Genomic DNA, 22,190 nt, shown 5'->3' on the forward strand with positions numbered 1-22,190 from the left:
ATGCGTATATGAGTATACATCTGTACCTTTCAATTCTTTTCCATTATAGCTTATTACAAACTATTGAATATAGTTGTCTATGCTATACAGTAAAGCCTTGTTGTTTATCTGTTCTATATGTAGTAGTGTGTATCTGTTAATCCTATACACTCAATTTATCCCTCCCCTGCCATCTTCCCCTTTGGTAACCGTAAGTGTGTTTTCTATGTCTGTGAGTCAGTTTCTGTTTTGTAAATAAGTTCATTTGTATGTTTTTTAGATTCCACATATAAGCGATATATGTCTTTCTTTGTCTGACTTACTTCATTTAGTATGATAATCTGTAGGTCCATCCATGTTGCTGCAAATGGCATTATTTCATTTTTATGGCTGAGTAATATTCCATTTTATACACACACCGTATCTTCTTTATCCACTCATCTATTGATGGGCACCTAGGAGCAACCATAATATTTTTTTTAACATTGTTTAATCGAGTTATAGTCACTTTACAATGTTGTGTCAAATTCCAATGTGGAGCATAATTTTTCAGTTATACATGAAAATACATATATTCATTGTCATATTTTTTTTCAATGTGAGCTACCACAAGATCTTGTATATGTTTCCCTGTGCTATGCAGTATAATATTGTTTATCTATTCTAATATGCCTGTCAGTATCTACAAATTTTGAACTCCCAGTCTGTCCCTTTCCAGCCCTAGCCCCCTTGGCAACCACAAGTTTGTATTCTACGTCTATGAGTCTGTTTCTGTTTTGTATTAATGTTCTTTTTGTAGATTCCACATATGAGCTATCTCATATGGAGCAACCGTAATATTAATATTGAATATCCATTAGTAACCAAGATTCTGTTACTGTGTTTAAATGATGCTTCTAAAGTGCTTAAGGCTACCTGAAGGTTATTCTCTTAAACAGAATAAACTTCCCCTTCAATTTCTTCGATACTTACTGTGCTGAACTGAACCAAAAAATATAGCAAGATAGAGATATTTAATTTTATTCCATTTATTGTGTTGGCTGTAGTAATTATCATAGGTTTCTCAGTATTTTGGACATAGTCATATTTCCTATTTATTTTCGCTTCCTCCATGTGTAATCATGCCTTACACAATACTCTGTTCATATCAGGGGCAAAATAATTCTTGTTGAAGAAATGATTATATGTGGGACCACGTGATTCAGGGAAGTCTGGCTTCTTTTGAGGCTCATTTGTGGAAGTGTATGCATCTGGTGAAAGGGGGGACACATTGACAGCTACAGGCCAATTAATTTATTGTATCATTGAGGATCTGTAATCACTCTGAAATAGTAGTTCCCCAGGATAAATTTTAATTAGTCTCTAAAGTTGATAATAAGTGAGCTTCGGTGTTTTCTGTGCTTCTGTTGATTCTAGCCTGATTAATAATGTCTTAGATCTGCATTCTGTGCACTTAATAAAGGAGGACATGTGCATGTTGGCAGACGGCCTTGTGGAGAGATTACCAACAGGGTAGGGCTCGGGCACCACACTGTCGGCGTGAGTCCTGGCTCTGCCGCTTCCCGAGTGACCTTGGGTGAGTTGTTTAACCCTCTGTGCCTGCTGTTCTCACATGAAAAATAGAAAGTATAATACGCTGCCTGGTAGGCTCATTTCGAGGTCATTCTAGAACAACACTTGGACTTGTGCTTAGTTACAGATTAAGCGAAAATAAAGTAGGTGTGTATTGTAATTTGGTGAAAAGCTTAAAAAACAATACATCACTAACTAGTAAACGTGGCTTGTCTTTTCCATGTGCCTTTATATATTGTCAAGAAAGATTATTCTTGCACCTTGTAGTGAAAATGGAAGACATTTATCAGTAAGGTTTGCCATTGGACAGAGAGGTTGGGGGCGTGGTGGTAGGAAAACTAATACTCATTGGTTGTCACCCATGGGCCAGGCACCTGGAGTGCATCCCCCATGTCCGCACACGGTTCCCTGAGAGGCAGTCATGTCTGTGTGGCTCCAGATCTCGCCACTCCACTCTCTCTTCCAAGTAAAGTAAAATCCCTGCCCGTCTTTATCCAGTGAACCCAGTCAGAAGGTGGGACAGTGCGTTTGAGGTCACTCACTCGTTTTATGACCTTGGGTGACCTCTGTGACCCTGTCTCCTCCTGTTTTATACCTTAGCTTTCTTTACTTTCTTGGTGGGCAAGCTTTCCTAAGGTCAGTTCCAGGCAATGCAAGCCCTTCGGTGTCCTGGTCCTGTTTCTCCAAATCCCCAGACCGTGTTTACTGCTGGCCTCCACCCTCTTGGCCATGGCTGCTTTGACTGCCAGACCTGTTGTGAGGCAGCTAAACCAGTGCTTGAACTTGGATGAACAGGGAGCCGAGGCCCGGAGCTGTGTACTTCCTTTTGCATTTGCTTTGTTTTCATTGCATGGATCAGAGATCATTGCATGTATTTATACTGCAGCTGCGAAGGCAAGACGCTGAAACATCAGTGCCGCTTTAGGTGTCCTGCTGTTTCAGAATCTTTCCTGTGTTCACAAAGTTCAGCAAAGCAACTCTCTTTTCCACTTTTAAAAAATTTTTATTTATTTACGTATTTATTTATTTAATGGAGGTAGTAGGGATTGAATCCAGGAGCTGATGCAAGCTAAGCATGTGCTCTCCCACTGAGCTGTACCCAACCCTCGATGGACCCTTACCCATCACAGATCAGTTTGAGGTTTCTTACGTCCACAGGCTGGCTTCTGGGAGAGTCATTATGGTGTGTGTGGGCGTAACTCCATCTCCTTAAGGTGTCACTGGATACCACTTGGTTTATAGCCATGTTAAGTGAAATGCCAGTGGTCAGGGACGTGAAGTAGGGGCTTTCCTACCGATTTTCCATCTACCTGCTGCTTTCATGCTTTTCACATGGCACGTTACAGGCCCCAAAGTGGTGTTAGGAGTTTGCAGTGAGAACTTGACTGCCAGGTTTTTTCCCTTCTACACACATGCAGCATAAACAGACCATGGTTATGACTAGTCACAGTAGCTTTGACCTGTTTTCATCTCATTCCTTGACCCTGTGCATTGCTTCAAAGCAAATATCCTCACTGACAAACAGGTGTTAAGTAAACTGGGAAGGATGCGAATTCTGGTCGTGCTCATTAGCAGACTTCCCTGACAGCAGAGTGCCTCTTCCAAGGATGTAATAAGTGGACAAAGTGTATCAGCATGCTCCTCCTCCTTCTTTCACCTGGTCAGGACTAATGAAGTACCACCTATTTAATGATATGCATTGCCTGTTTCTATTGCATCTGGGAACCTAGTCATGCAATCTTCCTTCTTTAATTATCTGACTCCAAAGAACATTTCAATAGTCTTTTCAAGAACTTCTGAAGTCATTATTTCACTTTTGAATGTAAGAGTTACTCTTCCCCTCCAGACACATAATCTCTAATCATTTTCCTCATATAAAATTGACAATTCATTTGTCTCCTAAGCAATAAGACATGACTGCCTCTGTGCATAATGAAGAATTGCAAAGCCTGAATTTATTGTGAAGCACATAGCAAAGCTAATTGCTTTTAAGCACAGAAGTCTAATCAGCATAAAGGATTAGAATTTAGACACTCATTGAAAGCTAGTGGCAGAAAAGACTTTAGAGATCATTTATTATCCACTTAGTTTACAGATGAGAAAACCCAGGTCCGTAAAGTTAAGAAACTTCTGAAGGTCGCAGACTAGCTCTTGGTGAAGCCAAGTCTAAAATCCTGCTCTTCGGGGTCTTCATACTTTTTTATCTTAAGCGAACCTACTTTTTCATATATTACACATTTTGAAAAAGAGGTTGAAGTGTATTTTATTTAAATGTATTTTTAAATGTACTTGAGAGGAAATAGGATTTGTTGAAGAACATAGATCTTTTAAATCTTAATGCAAGATCAGGTCACATGTGACCTACGGCAGGCAAGATTTCCAGATCTCACCCCAAGCTGGAAGAACTTTTTCCCTTGGAATTCTTATATGACCTTCTCCACCTGTCAAATGACACTTGTCCTGTCATATGTCACATTTACTTGTGTCCATGACTTATCTTCTCTACTCAATGATGGATTCTTTAAGGATGGAATTTCTACCTTTTATATCTGTGGCTTCCTAAATGCCCAGTGCACTGGCTAGTGTGAATATGGAATAACAATCTGTCTCGTCTTTCTTGTCTCTCCTGTAAACTTTTAGTGTCAAATTTCAGGAGTCACTAAAACAACACTGGCTTTTTAATCTGATGAAGGAATTTTCTGTTTGTTTTAAACCAGTGACATGCTGGCACAGTGCAGCTGATACACAGGACAGGCAGTAAGTTGAGGAGGAGCCTGTAAGTTGGTAATGTCATTGTGTTGTGTTTCATCTCATTATTTCTGACTATCCGTACTGAGCAGGGTGAAATAAAGCTCAAGCTAGTGGAGTATTTTAAGTAATTAAGGAGTTAGAATTTAGTTTTCTTTTTGCACTGCAGTTTTAAGAGAAAACTGATTAAAATTTACAATTTGCTTTTTTGTGCTCACTACGTCTAGAATGGGAATAAAGCTAAGATACCACTGCAGCCACATCGAGGGGAAAGTCAAAGGCCGGGAAGTATTATTCTGAAGACCATTTGTTTCATGTCTGCGTTCATTCAACAGATCTTTACTGAACGCCAGCTGTGTGCCATCTGATACTGGACTAGGCACTATGCAGACAGTAGTGAATAAGAAAGAAATGGATTCCTTCCCTCAGAAAACTCGTAGGATGATGGGCAAGGCAGGTAAGCTAGTGGGAAATGACAGCACTCTGTGCCTGTTCTGATGGGAGAAGCAAGGCTTCTCCGAGGGCACACAGAAGAGGACACTGAGTCTTGGGGAGAGCAGAGCAGGCTTTCTGGAGAGAGTGGCGTCTTGGCTGAGGCCTGCAGGGTAAGGGGACTTAGCCACGTTGGCGCGGTGGTGTTGGTAAGGGTGCTTCCAGCAGAGAGACCCACTTGTACGAAGTCACGGAGGCAGGGGAGAGCTCGGTGCGCTTAGGTACCGGGACAGGTCCAGGAGGTCTGGGGTTGGGGGTGCCAGCTCCGCTGCGGCAGCGCCTCCGGGCTGTGAGGGAGTGACGTGGCCTTGCACGGCCTTTCAGGAGCGGGGCCTTGTGGTTTGGCTCCTGCGGCTTATTGCCGGGCAGAAATACAGCCCTGTGTAATCATAGATAGAAATTTTTCAACAGAAGTTTGGAGTCTAGATATTTATGAGAAATCTAGCTATTTTTTTGATGTTGGTAATTACTTAGTTTTTTTTTTTTCTAAAATACTGTGTGATCCAAATAAAATGGTCTTCCAGCTGGCTGCAGCCTGTGGCTACCAGTTTATCATCTCTGATCTAGAATAGTCGTTCTCAAAGTATGGTCCAGAGACCAGCATCAGCATCACCTGTGAACCTGCCAGAAATGCAGACTCGCAGGCTCATGCCAGATGTAGTGAATAAAACACTCTGGCGGGCAGAGGCAGCGATCTGGGATTTAACAGGCCCTGCTGGTGATTCTGATGCAGCTGGAGTTTGAGAACCGGAGTTTAGAGCTGTGCCGTCCAATATGGTCACCGCACGTGACCAAGGAGCTCTTGAAATGTGGCTGGTCTGCGCTGAGACGTGCTCCACGTGTAACATGCATACTACTTTTTGAAGACTTTTTATAAAAAAATCAATTTTTGAAATATTAGTTACATGTTGAAATGATATTTTGCAATATATTCGGTTAAGTCAAATGTATCATTAAATTCATCTGTTTCTTTTCAAGGTTTAAAATAAAGCAACTAGAATATTTAAAATTATGCATGTGTTCTATTTCTATTGCTCTGTGCTAGAGTACAGTGTGTGGGGCAGGGAGTGTGGGTCAGTGAGGCTGAGGCAGTTGTGCAGAGATGATCCTTACAAGACTCTGTCAGCTGTGTTAAGGACCTGTCCTTTGCCCCTAGGAACCCTTGAAATGATCTGAGCTAATGAGAAGTGTGATCAGATTGGTGTCTTGGATGAACACTGACTGCAGAGTGACTCATGCAACGGGAGTGCTGCATCGTGCACACAGAGACCACCTGGAATACACCAGTGGTGACCTTCTGGTCTACCGTTGACCTTACACGTGTTCTATTTAATATATTTATGCAGTGCATTTTACTTGGCTGGGTGGAAGAGGAGGGCTTACCGAAAGATGAATAATATAATTTTGTCCAGTCCAGAAAAGAGACACTGAGAGGCAGGCTGGGGTTCTAACTGGAGTACTAGTTAGGAACAAAGACTCTGGGAGCTGATCGGCCAAGAGATTGGATCCCAGCTCCACTGCTCACTAGATGAGTGACCCTGGGCAGGTCACCTCTCTAAGCCTTTGTTTTGTCATCTGTAAAATAGGACTAATAATAGTGCCTACCTCATTAAGTTATTGCAAAGATTTAAATGAGACTGACTTTCTTTCTTTCTTTCTTTCTTTCTTTCTTTCTTTCTTTCTTTCTTTCTTTCTTTCTTTCTTTCTTTCTTTCTTTCTCTTTCCTTCCTTCCTTCCTTCCTTCCTTCCTTCCTTCCTTCCTTCCTTCTTTCTTTCTTTCCTTCTTTCCTTCCTTCTTTCCTTCTTTCTCTCTCTCTCTCTCTCTCTATCTACGAGCTTAGAGTAGTGCACATTGTGAGCAATTCCAATGATTACCACCACTCAAGGGGGACTGGGATGGGAAAGAAGGAGCTGGGTTAAGGAACGTGGCAGCCTGCATTCTGAACTGGAATGCTGGTGTTATGTTACTGTTTTCAAATCCTGGTTCTCCCAAGACTGCATACTGCAGCATAGTATGGATAGAATTTCTTAAACTTGGGGCCACTGTGATTTTACTTCGCTCATGTTGTTAGTTTCTTTCACCCTGGTCTGCATTCTTCAGCCTTCATGCTTTCGCTTCTCTCCAGGAATGCAAGTTTATATGTTTGTACATTTCTCAGTCTTATCTAAATCATCGTCATCATCAAACGGTTAAAGACCTTCAATATCTCCTCTTGCAGATCTATTTCCATCAGCTGTATGTCAGCCTGAGGAAGGAAGTGAATAATGACTATTTCTAATGTCCTTTCAGGGCAGTGAAATGGGCATTAATCTTCTCTGATCACTCAGTGGGTTCTAGGAAGTAAAAGAAACTCCAGGGCAGACATTTCTTGTGAATTGTGTGAAATCTGCACGTTCTAAGCGTGCTCGTCCCACAGAAGATGGCAAGTGGCTTTCGCATGGCGTACCCAGATGAAAACCCCAGGAGCAGTCTAACCTGTCCCAGGTCTCGCCCTCCCTTCAGTCTCAAACCTGATTTCACATCTTCCACACAGCCTTCATGTTTTCTCAATAGCTGTTGGCTCCCACCCTTCTCATAGCATTCATCATTTTTGGCAACAATAAATGAATAGAAACCAGAAACCACCAGAACGTTCCATCAATATGGAACTGCTTAGATAAATTATGATAACAACGTAATGAAATACATGCCGTGGTTGGAAAGAATGAGGCAGCTCTTTCTGCACTGATATGAATGTTCTTCAAGATAAACTAAGTGAAAAAGATGTGAAAGAGTTTATATAACTTTGCTGCATACAATGTCTGTTAAGAAAAAATACACAATATTGTATTGACTTTAAGACACCACTGAATGTAAATGCATTATTATTTTATTTATCAGTAAGAAAAATTGTTGCCAATCAAAATTACGACATCCTAGATTAAAACACTTTGATGTGTCTTTCAAAGATGGAAAAACCGTCAGTCTTAGAATGGATAAAATACGGCTGCTTTGTGTTTGTGTGTACGTGGAATATCTCTGGTTACCGTGGCACTCTACAGGGACTTTGGGGACTGGAGCGGCCCTGCTCCGTGGGCTCCTCTCTCGGTGTAGGCTGTGTTGACCAAAGGCCTTTGGCTATACCGCTGTGAGGCGCTGAGGGAGGCCACAGAGTGCTGTGTGCACGTGGTGCTGTCTTTATCTGGTGTGTTGATTTACGAGTCTCTTTATCTGGTCTACATCCGTTGCACTGATGGCTTGCTGGTTTGGGAGTAAACAGTGGAAGAGCTTAGAACCAAGTGTGAGCTGGGATGACTAGTCATCCCGGAGATAAGAAGAGACGCTGTGTTTTTCGCTTGCTCAGTTTTGTAAAGGAGGCCAGAGAGTTTGGCACTCGGTGGGTGATGAGACACCGCCGCAGGAGTGTTAAGCTGGGTTGTGTTGTAATAAGATCCTGGCCTTGGAGGAAGGAGGTGGGGTGGTGGCGTGGGCAGGGAGGCTCCTGGCTTCTGGGGAGATGCGAACCGGTGCCGGGGTTTCCTCTCCTTGAGATTTCCCCCTGCACTGAGCACAGGCCTCGGCAGAAAATAGCCTCAGTATGTTGTGTATGAAAGAAAGTCATCGAAGGAGAGTTACAGGCTGGTAAGTGGGAAAAGACTGAAAGCAGTGGAAACTGCAGGGAGTCTCCCTGTTTAGGCTGCTTAGTAAGGACTCAGACTCTCAGGAAATGTTCCTGCTAAGTTTGGAGAAATTCTGTAGGGTCACGTGGGATGATTCAAACTGAAGGAGAGTGTGCTCAGAAATGGACATTGCAAGTACATCATGCGCTGCAAAGACGGTGTAGTCCCTCCCTGACACAGTTTCAGGGTAAGGAAACCACAGTGTGCGTGTGTCCTGGGCCAGTCCTTTTCTGGAGTCCAGATCTCCCTCAGCTTACAGTGGGGTGATGATGCCCTGATAAATGCATTGTAAGCTGAAAATATCACATGTTGAAAGTGCATTTACTACACCGGATGTACCCCACCTTGTGGCTTAGCCTAGCCTGCCTTAAATGTGCTCAGAGCCCTTACGTGAGCCTACAGTTGGGCAAAATCATATAAAACCAGTTTTATAATAAAGTGTTGAATAGCTCGTGTAATTCATTGAATGCTGTACTAAGAGTTAAAAACAGACCGGTCGTGTGGGCATAAGGATGGTTGTTCCATGTATGGATTGTTCACCCTCATGATGGGGTCGGAGGTGCCACTCGCTGACCAGAATCACGAGAGAATCACACCACACATCACTAGTGCAGGAAAAGATAAAATTTGAAGTGTGCTTTTTACTGAATGCATATCAATTTCACAGCATTGTAGAGTTGAAAAAAAATGTGTGTGTATATTTTTATTGAAGTATAGTTGACAACGTTGTGTGTGTCAGTTTCTGGTGTACAGCATAATACCTCAGTCACACATGAACATACATATATTCATTTTCATATTTTTCACCCTAAGTTTCTACAAGATATTAAATATAGTTCCTTGTGCTATACAGTATGAACTTGTTGTTTATCTATTTTATATATATTAGTATCTGTGAATCTCGAACTCCAATATATCTTTTCCTGCTCCCTCCCCCAACCCCTGTAACTATAAGGTTGTTTTCTGTGTCTGTGAGTCTGTTTCTGTTTTGTAAATAAGTTCGTTTGTTCTTTTTTTTTTTTATTTCCACATCTGAGTGATATCATATGGTATTTTTATTTCTCCTTCTGGCTTACTTCACTTAGAATGATGATTTCCAGGTCCATCTATGTTGCTGCATATGGCATTATTTTATTTTTTTTTACAGGTGAGTAGTATTCCATTGTATAAATATACCACCACTTCTTTATCCAGTCATCTGTCAATGGACATTTAGGTTGTTTCCATGTCTTGGCTATTGTATATAGTGCTGCTGTGAACATTGTGGTGTGTGTATCTTTTTGAATTAGAGTTCCCTCCAGATATAGAAAATATTTTCAAATGTGTTTAATTTCTTCTGACTTGGAGGAAAATGAGGCAAGTTGCAGAGAATAGTATGGTACTTACAAAGAAACATCTAATTATTTAGTCCCCCACTACAGCTTACTATCTACATTAATGTGACTTTGCAATTCCATTGTCATCATTAGCACAACTTAATTATTCCAGAAGAGTCTTGCCCGGCAAATAACTGTTGTTCATTGTATGAACTTTCTGTGAAACGTCAACTCTTCACTAGGAAGCACCAAAATTGATAGTTACACCCTAGGACTCTTTGATCCCCCTTTCAAAATCCTTGCCTTACTACTTCTACCAATCCTGGACTATTCTATCATAATCTTTGCCGAGCCCTAGTCAAATTCCCACATTGAAAGACACTTTGAATCAAATTTCAATAAAATCCATCTTTGACTTTCTTTCTCAAATAAACTACCAAAGCTCCGTCAAGGTGGTGGTCTCCTTTACCATAGCGAGCAACAGATTCAGCTTCCTCCCGTTCACAGGTTACACTGGTGAGAGCCCGGGAGCCGGCATCTGACAGGGTGTACGCTTCTGTGTGCTCTTCCTGTGAGCAGGAAGAAACAGGCAGGAGTAACCACATCAGGCTCTTAAAGCTGATTGCCTGGTAGGGGTGAATTCTTAATTAATTTTCTTTGCATTATTTCACTGGTTGTGGTGGACACGTGTCCATTTTATAATCCTGGAAGAGGAATTTAATTAAAGTTTTTACAAGAGAATCAAAACTGTGTATATTTGCTTAAGGGACCATGAGTCTGTTCTCTTTGAGGTTTGCAATCCCACAATTAGTGCTTCATAACAGCCCTTGGGTTCACAAAGATGCCTCTTTCTAGTATGCATGTTTTTAAAAAGCGTTTGTAAACAGGAAACTGGTCTCCCTGTAGTCTTGACTTTGTTTTATTTAAGTTGGAAAACCCCTTTGAAAAATCCTTACTGAAACTTGATGCAGAATCTGGATACCTTCTTGCATAAAGAGCTCAGTCATTTGGAACGTGTCACTTCCACTGTCTGTTAATGGTCAGTGTCCTAAACCACACGAACGACGAATGCAGCTGCCCTGGACATAGATCTAGCATTTCTAGACCTGTCAGCCCTTGTTTCTCACTCTGCACTCCAGTTTTGATGATCTCTCCCCAAGTACAGCAGAGATCAAAACCCTGAGAGTCATACACTATATGACAGTAGATATGAAGGACAGAAATTTTACTTTGTCTGGTTTGCTGCAGCTCTTAGTAAATTTTAGGAAGAGGAACACACTAGGCCGTTGTTCTAAGGTATCTGTATAGTGAGATTGGCTGTTAATACAAACTTCTCATGGGAACTACATTAACTCCTAAGAGGAGACTGTGTCTCTGCCCTTCTGCTAAACAGACCAAAAATGCGTCCCCCAAATATTGTACCTTATCAGTCTGAAGGAGGTTCAAGTCAAGCACAAATGAAGCTTGCTTCCTGGTAACATCTGTGACAGGAAAGCTGTGCCAGAGAGAGTAAAAGTACTCAGGCTTTTCAGTTGTTCCCACTTATGTTGGTTTTACTGGACTGATAATGGTGTGATGGGTGTGTATGCCTGCACTAGTGATCCGAGTCAACATCAGGATGAACGTGGCCTCCTGCTGTTCTCCAGGAATGAAATAATGGAGAGAATCCGATGGCTTTAGCGATGCTTCTTCATCTCGAGTGTGCGTTAGAACCAGCTGGAGGGCATCTCCAAGTCAGTCGGATCTCAGTAGCCTTTAGGGTCTACTTGCAGCTGGGGTGCAAAGGACAGATCCTTGTCACTAAGAAGGAAGACCCAGGGTAGCAGAAGGGCCCAGGCAGGAAAACTGGATCTTCAAGGAACGTTCCATTCCCAGCCACAGACACCACAGACCTATGCCAAGACTCATTTATAAGCCTGGTAATGTCAGCAGGGGCCAAGCAAATGGGTGCCTGGGGCTTATCAATAAGATCAGGTCCAGGCCTCACCCACTGGCGAGGCTGGGAAGCTGCATCAGGTGTGGACTTTGGAGGCAAACAAATCTTCCTTTTGAATTCTGCTTTGGTGCACTGGCCACAGCTGTTCAGTCTCTTACATGCATTATCCTTATCTGTAAAAAGGGAATAAGAACTCTGCCTTCCTTACCCGTTTTTTTCATAATTTTATTTTATTTATTTTTTTAACATTTTTTATTGATTTATAATCATTTTACAATATTGTGTCAAATTCCAGTGTTCAGCACAATTTTTTAATCATTCATGGACATACACACATTCATTGTCACATTTTTTTCTCTGTGAGTTATCATAACATTTTGTGTGTATTTCCCTGTGCTATACAGTATAATCTTATCTATTCTACTGTTTTTTAGATTCTACATATGAGCGATCTCATATGGTATTTTTCTTTCTCTTTCTGACTTACTTAGAATGACATTCTCCAGGAGCATCCATGTTGCTGCAAATGGCATTATGTTGTCAGTTTCTATGGCTGAGTAGTATTCCATTGTATAAATATACCACTTCTTCTTTATCCAGTCACCTGTTGATGGACATTTAGGCTGTTTCCATGTCTTAGCTATTGTAAATAGTGCTGCTATGAACATTGGGGTGCAGGTGTCTTTTTGAGGTAGGGTTCCTTCTGGATACAAGCCCAGGAGTGGGATTCCTGGGTCATATGGTAAGTCTATTCCTAGTCTTTTGAGGAATCTCCACACTGTTTTCCATAGTGGCTGCACCAAACTGCATTCCCACCAGCAGTGAAGGAGGGTTCCCCTTTCTCCACAGCCTCTCCAGCATTTGTCATTTGTGGATTTTTGAATGACGGCCATTCTGACTGGTGTGAGGTGATACCTCATTGTAGTTTTGATTTGCATTTCTCTGATAATTAGTGATACTGAGCATTTTTTCATATGCCTTTTGATCATTTGTATGTCTTGGAGAATTGCTTGTTTAGGTCTTCTGCCCATTTTTGGATTGGGTTGTTTGTTTTTTTCTTAATGAGTCATATGAGCTGCTTATATATTCTGGAGATCAAGCCTTTGTCGGTTTCACTTGCAAAAATTTTCTCCCATTCCGTAGGTTGTCTTCTTGTTTTACTTCTGGTTTCCTTTGCTCTGCAGAAGCTTGTAAGTTTCATTAGGTCCCATTTGTTTATTCTTGCTTTTATTTCTTCTAGGAGAAAATTTTTGAAATGTATGTCAGATAATGTTTTGCCTATGTTTTCCTCTAGGAGGTTTATTGTATCTTGTCTTATGCTTAAGTCTTTTATCCACTTTGAGTTGATTTTTGTATAGGGTGTAAGGGAGTGTTCTAGCTTCATTGCTTTACATGCTGCTGTCCAGTTTTCCCAACACCATTTGCTGAAGAGACTGTGTTTATTCCATTGTATATTCTTGCCTCCTTTGTGGAAGATGAGTTGACCAAAAGTTTGTGGGTTCATTTCTGGGCTCTCTATTCTGTTCCATTGGTCCATATGTCTGTTTTTGTACCAATACCATGCTGTCTTGATGATTGTGGCTCTATAGTACTGTCTAAAGTCTGGGAGAGTTATTCCTCCAGCCTCTTTCTTTGTCTTCAGTAATGCTTTGGCAATTCTAGGTCTTTGATGGTTCCATATAAATTTTATTATGATTTGTTCTAGTTCTGTGAAATATGTCCTGAGTAATTGGATAGGGATTGCATTAAATCTGTAGATTGCCTTGGGCAGTTTGACCATTTTAACAATATTGATTCTTCCAATCCAAGAGCATGGTATATCTTTCCATTTTCCTTACCCAGTTTTTGTAATTTAAGAATTCTATTGCCAAATACTCTTAGCTTCCTTCTTCAGTTGGTCGAAAACTTGCTCTTGGGAAGAACTAAGCCTCCCAGTGGTGGGAGCTGCACAAGGCGGCTGCACAAGGTGGCTGCGAGGACCAGGGTGAAAACAGGCAGGCACGCGGGTGCCGGAGCCCAGCCTCGCTCACCCAGCATCACCCTCCGTGCCAGCTCATCGCTGCTGTACCAGCCTCCTTCCTGACTCCCGTCTACTTTAGCTCGGGAGAACAGCACACCGAAGGCAGCAGAAGAGAAGCTAGAGAGCATTCTTCACACACTAGAAATCCTACAGCAGAAAGACAGTGGTTTGGACGGCTTCAGAAGAGCAATGCCCCTAAGGCTGAGAAGAGATTCCAAGGAGCACCTGAAGTCTAGGAAATACAGAAACAGAAGCCGTGAAAGAAGACTGTGTATTTTTTTTAATTGAAGTATAATTAGTTTACAGTGTGTCAGTTTCTGCTGTACAGCATCCTGTTTCAGTCACACATACACATACATGTGTTTGTTTTCATATTCTTTTTCATTATAGGTTACTCTAAGATATGGAATATAGTTCCCTGTGCTATACAGAAGAAACTTCTTGTGTATCTGTTTTACACACAGTAGTTAATATTTGCAAATCTCAGGCTCTCAATTTATACCTTCCTACCCGCTTTCCCCTCTGGTAACTGTAAGTTTGTTTACTGTGTGAGTCTGTTTCTGTTTTATAAATAAATTCATTTCTGTCTTCCTTCATCTTTCTTTTTAGATTCCACATCTGAGTGATATCATATGGTATTTTTCTTTCTCCTTCTGGCTTCACTTAGAATGATGATCTCCAGGTCCTTCTATGTTGCTACAAATAGCATTATTTTATTCTTTTTTACAGGTGAGTAGTATTCTGTTGTATAAATATACCACAACTTCTTTATCTAGTCATCATCTGTCGATGGACATTTAGGCTGTTTCCTTGCCTTGGCTATTGTAAATAGTGCTGCTGTGAACACTGGGGTGCATGCATCTTTTTGAATTAAAGTTCCCTGTGGATACATGCCCAGGAGTGGGATTGCTGGATCATACGATAAGTCTATTTTCAGGTTTTTGAGGAATCCCCATACTGTTTTCCATAGTGGCTGCACCAAACTGCACTCCCACCAGCAGTGTAGGAGGGTTCCCTTTTCTCCTCACCCTCTCCAGGGTGTGCACATTTGTGCACTTTTGAATGATGGCCGTTCTGACTGGTGTGAGGTGAGGTGATACCTCTTCATAGTTTTGATTTGCATTTCTTTGATAATTAGCGATATTGAGCATTTTTTCATGTGCTTATTGGCTATTTGTATGTCTTTATTGGAGAATTGCTTGTTTAGGTCTTCTGCCCATTTGTGGATTGCATTTTTTTCTTATTAATTTGTAGTAGCTGTTTATATATTCTGGAAGTTAGGCCTTTGTCTGTGTCATCTTTGGCAAATAATTTCTCCCAATCTGTAGGTTGTCTTTTTGTTTTGCTTATGGTTGTAAGTTTAATTAGGTCCCACTTGTTTATTTTTGGTTTTATTTGTATTGCCTGGGTGGACTGCCCTAGGAGAACATAAGCCTGTGTCTTTGAACTGATATCAAATCATCTCAATAAGAAAAGCGAATGTGGTCTGACCTTTTCATGGGAGTCTGCAGTCCTATGCTGGTCAGCAAACTAAGCAAACCAAGCAGGGAGACTCAGCACACGCTGAGTCAGACTGACTGGAATTCAGACATGCGTGGACATTTAGAGGGACGAAAGTTTCTCAGGACTGCATTTTGTGTGGGTCCAGTTTCCTTCAAGACCCCAAGAGAGATGCTTTGGCAACTCCTCGTATTGTGAAGGCAAGAATCCTGGCGTTCTCCTTAGACAATTCTAAGGAATGGAGTTTCCAGCAACCCGTCAGAGGTAAGAGGAAATTCTTCCACGTGGGCCCTCGTCATCGTTAGTTCTGTAAGAAAGAACGTGCCACGCTTTGGCTAGCCTTCTCTGAAAACTTTTAAAAACAAACAAATGCAAGACAGTTTCAGGACAACTAGGGAAGTGTGACTGTGGACTGTGTATGAGGTACTAGGGAACGACTGTTGACTCTCTTTGGTATGAAAGTAGGATTGTGGTCGGCCAGGAGCTGCCTTTATTCTTAGATGTATGCTGAAGCATTTAGAGGGTAAAGACTTTTGCTGGTTGTGACTGACTGACTTTCAGATGGTTTGGTTAAAAAAGAGGTGGAGCGGGGAAGGTTAATCACTGTTGGGTCTTGGAGGATATATGAATGTTCATTGACCTAGTCCTTCCACAGAGCACTTTTGAAATCTTTCTAAATCATTGTGAATATAGATTAATTACATACTAAATTACAGTGTAAATCTGTGGTACCCTACACAGGCATAGCTCATTTTACTGCACACTGCTCTAGTGTGCTTTGTAGATACCGTGCTTCCCACAAACTGAAGGTTTGTGGCAGCCCTGCGTCGAGCAGGTCCATCCGCACCACATTCCAGTTTGCTCACTTCATGTTTCCGTGTCACGTTCTGGTGATCTCTGCAATAGTTCAGACTTTTCCATTACTGTGTCTGTCTTGGTGATCTGTGGTCTGTGTTACTACCACGGTTTGCTAAAGGCTCAGCTCGTGGTTAGCTTTTCTCCTGTCCACAATAAGGTCTGTTCTAATGGAGGTGTGGAGATTGTTTCTTTAGACATAAAGCTATTGCACACTCAAGAGACTACAGTAAAGTGTAAGCCTAACTCTGTCTGCACCAGGAGACCAGAAAAGTCATGTGGCTCACTCTGCTGTGATGCTCGCTGTACGCGGTGGTCCAGGACAGAACCTGCAGTGTCTCTGAGGTGTGCCTGCAGCTTTTCTGGCAAATAAATGGAACTGAACCCACTAGAAAAGGTTGAGCCAGAGGCTCAGTGTGGCTGGGTCCATGGCAACATCTCTCCTGTTATTTAAGTTTAAAGTCACAGAAGCAACAGACTCCTCTCTCTTGTGACACACCTGGTTCACTTCAGGGGATTCTCTCAGCCTTTAAAAACTTTTTTCCCCGCTAAGTGTTCTGCAGCAGGAGCTTGCCCAGGCCTCTGCAGGAGACTGTTACTCGGGCACCAGGACTTCAATCCCTTAGAACTCAAGAACAAGAGGCAATGTTCGTCAGGCTAAGTTATCTCTTTATTAGGAAAGCACCAACACCACAGTCTTGGAAATTACTGGAATTTTATTTGCCTCAGGCTTATGACTTGCAACCAAAGACATTGTGCAAAGAAAGCAAAGATTAAGTACACTTTAGGGAGAAGGAGACGATACACGTTGGTAACACAGGAGATCAGGTCGACAAAAGAAGCCATCCATTACACTATATAGATTGCAATATTCAATAGCGATTTCAACAAAACTTTTTTTTTAAATCAAGAGCAAAAAAATTAAGCAATGTTTACAGTAGACTTAAATCTTATACAATTCAAAAAAGCATTTTTTTTAGATCATAGAGCATAAAATGGAAAAATGCCTATGTAGGTGAAGTCTAACTACTGTACATTTATCACCTATTAAAGTTGCTTATATGTACCACAGTGTAAAAAAAAAAATACCGACCAAATAAAAACCTTGAAAATTGCCTGATGAAAAATAAAATAACCAGTGGCTTTTAATGGCTTCTCCTGGTTATCAGTGCTACAAAAAGACAAAACTCTTCTTATCTGAATGGGTGATAAAACCAGGCACAATGAAACTGTTACCAAATCAGCCCCACCCGTAGAAATATACTGTCCGCCCACGTATCTTCCATCAAAAGCTTGTTTGTTTTAATCTTTGAATCTTTGAGGCCCATTTGGTCACAATATGTTACAAAGATTGTGTGTGTGTGTGTGTGTGTGTGTGTTTTTACACCATGATATCATATGTTTGGCACTACCCTAAAGCTAGTTTATAGATGAGGATGATATAGGAACGACCCCGTGCCCATGTGACAAAGGAACTCACTGGGTAGGGACGAGAAGGGGGAGGAAGGTACTCAGTTTTACCAAGAGAAGACTGTCCGCACTGGTCACTCATCGTCGGTCCCGCTGGCTTCTGACTGTTCCTGAAAGTAAAAATGAGATAAAACGGAGTTAAGTTACATGCCAGAAGAGGGGGACAGTGAACCAGAGGCAACGCAGAAAAGCAACGACAGGAGCCCGAACCCTCCCGGTAAGGGGCATCGGCAGCCCCAGTCCTGAAAAGCGGGGCGCCTCCTCAGAAACCGCCAAGCGACGCCCGCCTCCCCTGCCGGTCAGCTCATGGCTGGTGACTTCTGTTTTCAGTACTGTGTTCACGGGAGAAAAGGTGCCGTGCACGCGATTTCCAGCCCCGCTGAGTGTACTTGAAACAGAGGATTGTCAATGTATTGTAAATTGCTGTGTCAAGGGCTGGGTGGGGCGGAATAAGAATTCTGAATCCTTCTCATCAGACCCAAAGGGCAGTGTATCGAAAGGAAATCAGACCAGCATCCATGCGAGCATGGAAAATGAAGTTTCCAGAAATAAAAAGGGGAGTGGGTGTAGACACAGAGGGCACCTGAAAAGGCAGGGTATTAGAAGCACGAGCCAGCGCGGCTACCCTGCTGCCCAGAGTCGGGCCCGGCGCCCCGGCCGGACTTAGGCCCTGGGGCTCGGGATTCAGCGTGGGCTACCGATTTACACGACCTGCAGCAGAACACGCATCGCCTAGGCGCTGGTCTCTGTGATACGCTGAGCGTGACATCCGTCTTATGACACTAATGTAAGGACTGAATGAAGGTGGTGCCATATACGGAGGAACTTATTTCTGGGCCTGGCTCTGCAAAGGCTCCCTGAATTTTTTAAATATTAAAAACAGCAGCTAATTCATCTGGGTTTCCTGCATGTCACTGTGAGTAGCAACTCAAACCAAAGACTGACATGATAACATGTTTTCTCAGTTTTCCATCAAATCATCATTTCCTCTCTGTACTGCTGTGTGCTAGGCGCCATGCTCGGTGTTATGGATATAAAATATTAACGGGTCATGGAGAAAACCATTTGCCAGTAGGCACTAAGAAGACAAGGAAGGGGAAAAGGGAGCTTGACTTCGTAGGTTCTCATTTTGGAAGGCTGCTAAAAAGGCAGCAAGCAAAGCCCGTACTCTTTGCTCTAAGTCAGCGGCGCAGCTCGCCTCCCTCACTGCGGAGGCGCCTTTCCTTCCTGGGGAACAAGGCAGCGGGCTGGGCCAGGCGGCCACTTACGTTCTCATCCTGCTCCTCGTCGCTGTCGAAGTCGCTCACTACGGGCTTGGCTTTTCCTCGATTTGGCCTTTTCTTGCCTTTTCCTTTGTCCCGTCCTTTCTCGTCTTTTTTATTAAGCTTGATTTTCACTTTAACAGATTTTGCTACAACAAACCAAAACACACAGCAATGAAGAATCACAGGGCAGCCTTTTCCCCGTAAGTGAAATGATGGCCTACCTGCAGGTGACAGCGCCAGCGCCTCGGGCGCCCGGAACGCGCGCGCTGTGTACCTGCTCTCCGCCGTGCGCCCTAGGTGGCCTTCGCCCCCCCTTTCCCGCGCAGACACGGCTCAGTCTGCATAGGAAGGTGCACACTCACCCTAAAGAGGTGACAAGAAGGAACGTGGTCCCACAGACAGAAGCTGGCCTGGGGCCTCTCCCTGTCGCTTACTGGGTAAACGGGGCCCCTCCAAACCAGGGTAGGGAGGATAAAGTGTAAAGGATTAAAACAAAAGCCAGTGATTTTAGTGTAAAGATAACTCCAGTTGACCTACAAAGAAAACTCAAATAGTTGAATAATATTTCAATAATATTTTTAGCAACAAAGAAAGGTACAAAATAGAAAATGGAAACAAATGAATTTGAAAGCTTTCTTTCCCCATCTCTACTTTCTCCCCCTACTGTTTTTTATCTGGTGATTTTCTCCAGAAGGAAATGTATGTCCAGGGTGGGAAGGTATAGCTTGGTGGGAGAGCGCATGCTTAGCACGCCCGAGGGCCTGGGTTCACTCCCCACTACCTCCGTTCATACATAAACCTGAACACTGCCCCTGAAAAAGAAAAGCAACAAATGTATACACCCATAGTGCAAATCGGGGAGGAGAGAGAGGAGGGAAGGAAGGAAAGAAGGGAGCAAAACCTCTGCCTCTCTGCCTCTCTGCCTCTCTGCCTCTCTGCCTCTCTGCCTCTCTGCCTCTCTGCCTCTCTGCCTCTCTGCCTCTCTGCCTCTCTGCCTCTCTGCCTCTCTGCCTCTCTGCCTCTCTGCCTCTCTGCCTCTCTGCCTCTCTGCCTCTCTGCCTCTCTGCCTCTCTGCCTCTCTGCCTCTCTGCCTCTCTGCCTCTCTGCCTCTCTGCCTCTCTGCCTCTCTGCCTCTCTGCCTCTCTGCCTCTCTGCCTCTCTGCCTCTCTGCCTCTCTGCCTCTCTGCCTCTCTGCCTCTCTGCCTCTCTGCCTCTCTGCCTCTCTGCCTCTCTGCCTCTCTGCCTCTCTGCCTCTCTGCCTCTCTGCCTCTCTGCCTCTCTGCCTCTCTGCCTCTCTGCCTCTCTGCCTCTCTGCCTCTCTGCCTCTCTGCCTCTCTGCCTCTCTGCCTCTCTGCCTCTCTGCCTCTCTGCCTCTCTGCCTCTCTGCCTCTCTGCCTCTCTGCCTCTCTGCCTCTCTGCCTCTCTGCCTCTCTGCCTCTCTGCCTCTCTGCCTCTCTGCCTCTCTGCCTCTCTGCCTCTCTGCCTCTCTGCCTCTCTGCCTCTCTGCCTCTCTGCCTCTCTGCCTCTCTGCCTCTCTGCCTCTCTGCCTCTCTGCCTCTCTGCCTCTCTGCCTCTCTGCCTCTCTGCCTCTCTGCCTCTCTGCCTCTCTGCCTCTCTGCCTCTCTGCCTCTCTGCCTCTCTGCCTCTCTGCCTCTCTGCCTCTCTGCCTCTCTGCCTCTCTGCCTCTCTGCCTCTCTGCCTCTCTGCCTCTCTGCCTCTCTGCCTCTCTGCCTCTCTGCCTCTCTGCCTCTCTGCCTCTCTGCCTCTCTGCCTCTCTGCCTCTCTGCCTCTCTGCCTCTCTGCCTCTCTGCCTCTCTGCCTCTCTGCCTCTCTGCCTCTCTGCCTCTCTGCCTCTCTGCCTCTCTGCCTCTCTGCCTCTCTGCCTCTCTGCCTCTCTGCCTCTCTGCCTCTCTGCCTCGTCTTGAACCTACAACCTCCTGCTTGCTAGCCCTAGCTCTCTACCTCTAACCTACAGCCTCTCGCTAGCTACCTGAGTTTCCCCTCACTCACCTTTATCTCCTCGACTGATGAATGATGCTGAATCCCTGGTGCCTTAGCCTGGGTTGCAGCTGAGGAACCAGGGACCCAGCATCCTCCCTCAGCTGGGGGAGATACACCTGACTTGACTTGGGGAAACTGAGGTAGCTAGCGAAAGCCTGTAGCTCCGGGGCAGAGAGCAGGGCTAGCAAGCAGGAGGTCCTGGGTTCAAGCCCCAGGGAAGGACAGAGGAGAGTTTTTGCTGGAAGCAGAAAGCAAATTTCATCTTTACGTGAGTGCAGTAAGTCCTACATACCTTCCTAAGTTGCTGTCTATCTGTATGAACTTTCCCAAAAGGTCTCAATTAACTTACGGGCCTGACCTCCCCAACAGACTTCTCTGGACTTGATGGACACTGATTCACTCTTAGCATCAAAAGTTACATCTCACCCATCCTTTTGCTCAGTCACAATAACCAGAGGTAGACGGTTGGTGAATGCATAATTCTGTCCACCGTTTGCCTTGCCATAATGCCACATAGACCAGAACAGCCATCTGCTAGGTTTTGAGGTGGTACTTCCGCCCATGGGTGCAGAGGTATGCCCGATAGTAACACACTTATTTTACCTCTTCCCCCTTGAGTTTAAGGCTTATCACTCATCATAAAGTTACTGCAAGCCGCTTTAAAAAAACCCACTTCATTTCAGGGACATCCTTCACACAGACCACTTTTCCATGTAACTTAAATGTCGTTGAACGACATCCATTAATTTGGAAGCGTGGCTCTCACTCTGACATGAGTTCATTGCACTGAGCCATGTAGATGAATGATAAAAATCAGGCCCAGCAGACGCTAGTCATTCTTGGTAAACTCAAATCCAGTTTTTTCGTTTATATGTTTACTACTTTGGCAGACATTTGATCCTACTTAAATTGGGCATGTAATAACACATCCATGATAAATGGAACTGTTCCAGTGCAGACTCATGAACCTGCCTTTCGAAGCGCCTGATTTGTTCCAGCAGACCTTTCCCACTACACTTGTCCGCAGACGACGCCCTCCACCAGGACCACGCCACCTTGCAAACACACCCTGTACTTCACATATAGAGGGAAAAGGCTCCCTGATGGCTTTTAACATTTCATCTTTCCGTTTGGCAAAGATACAACGTTTAGACTGTGAGCACACTTTTTGATCAGCAAGAATAGACACAGGAGACAATAAACTAACAATGCAGGTTTCTAAACCCTGCTAAACTATCGCTCAAGAGTGAGGACACAGACAGTCTGGGAAAACTGTGATGGAAGATAATGTCTACAGTATCTCATCATCACCGCCTGAAAACAAAATGACTAGGAGAACAGAACCAAAACCCACAAACAAGATCCACCAAAACACA

At 43.7% G+C, this 22,190-nt stretch overlaps 1 protein-coding gene and 1 long non-coding RNA gene across 9 annotated transcripts in view; one reads left to right on the forward strand and one right to left on the reverse strand.

Annotated features, from left to right (window-relative positions):
• LOC140696044 (uncharacterized) overlaps positions 1-22,190 on the forward strand; it is an 84,748-nt gene that overhangs the window by 51,660 nt on the left and 10,898 nt on the right. The window lies entirely within an intron of this gene.
• The window catches only part of SMARCA2 (SWI/SNF related BAF chromatin remodeling complex subunit ATPase 2), a 160,286-nt gene continuing 154,872 nt past the window's right edge, over positions 16,777-22,190 (reverse strand). For 7 of the 8 annotated variants that reach the window (XM_072959542.1, XM_072959544.1, XM_072959546.1 and 4 more), the window contains 2 exons: positions 18,817-18,959; positions 16,777-17,658 (listed from right to left, as the gene is read on the reverse strand). In XM_072959542.1, coding sequence (XP_072815643.1) covers positions 17,623-17,658; positions 18,817-18,959 — 179 coding nt within the window. In that variant the 3' untranslated portion in view covers positions 16,777-17,622. Of the gene's footprint in view, positions 17,659-18,816; positions 18,960-22,190 lie in introns of those variants that run through there. The other variant, XM_072959548.1, reaches the window with a different exon arrangement.

The sequence above is a fragment of the Vicugna pacos genome, chromosome 4, assembly GCF_048564905.1.
Source record: "Vicugna pacos chromosome 4, VicPac4, whole genome shotgun sequence".
NCBI lineage: Eukaryota > Metazoa > Chordata > Mammalia > Artiodactyla > Camelidae > Vicugna > Vicugna pacos.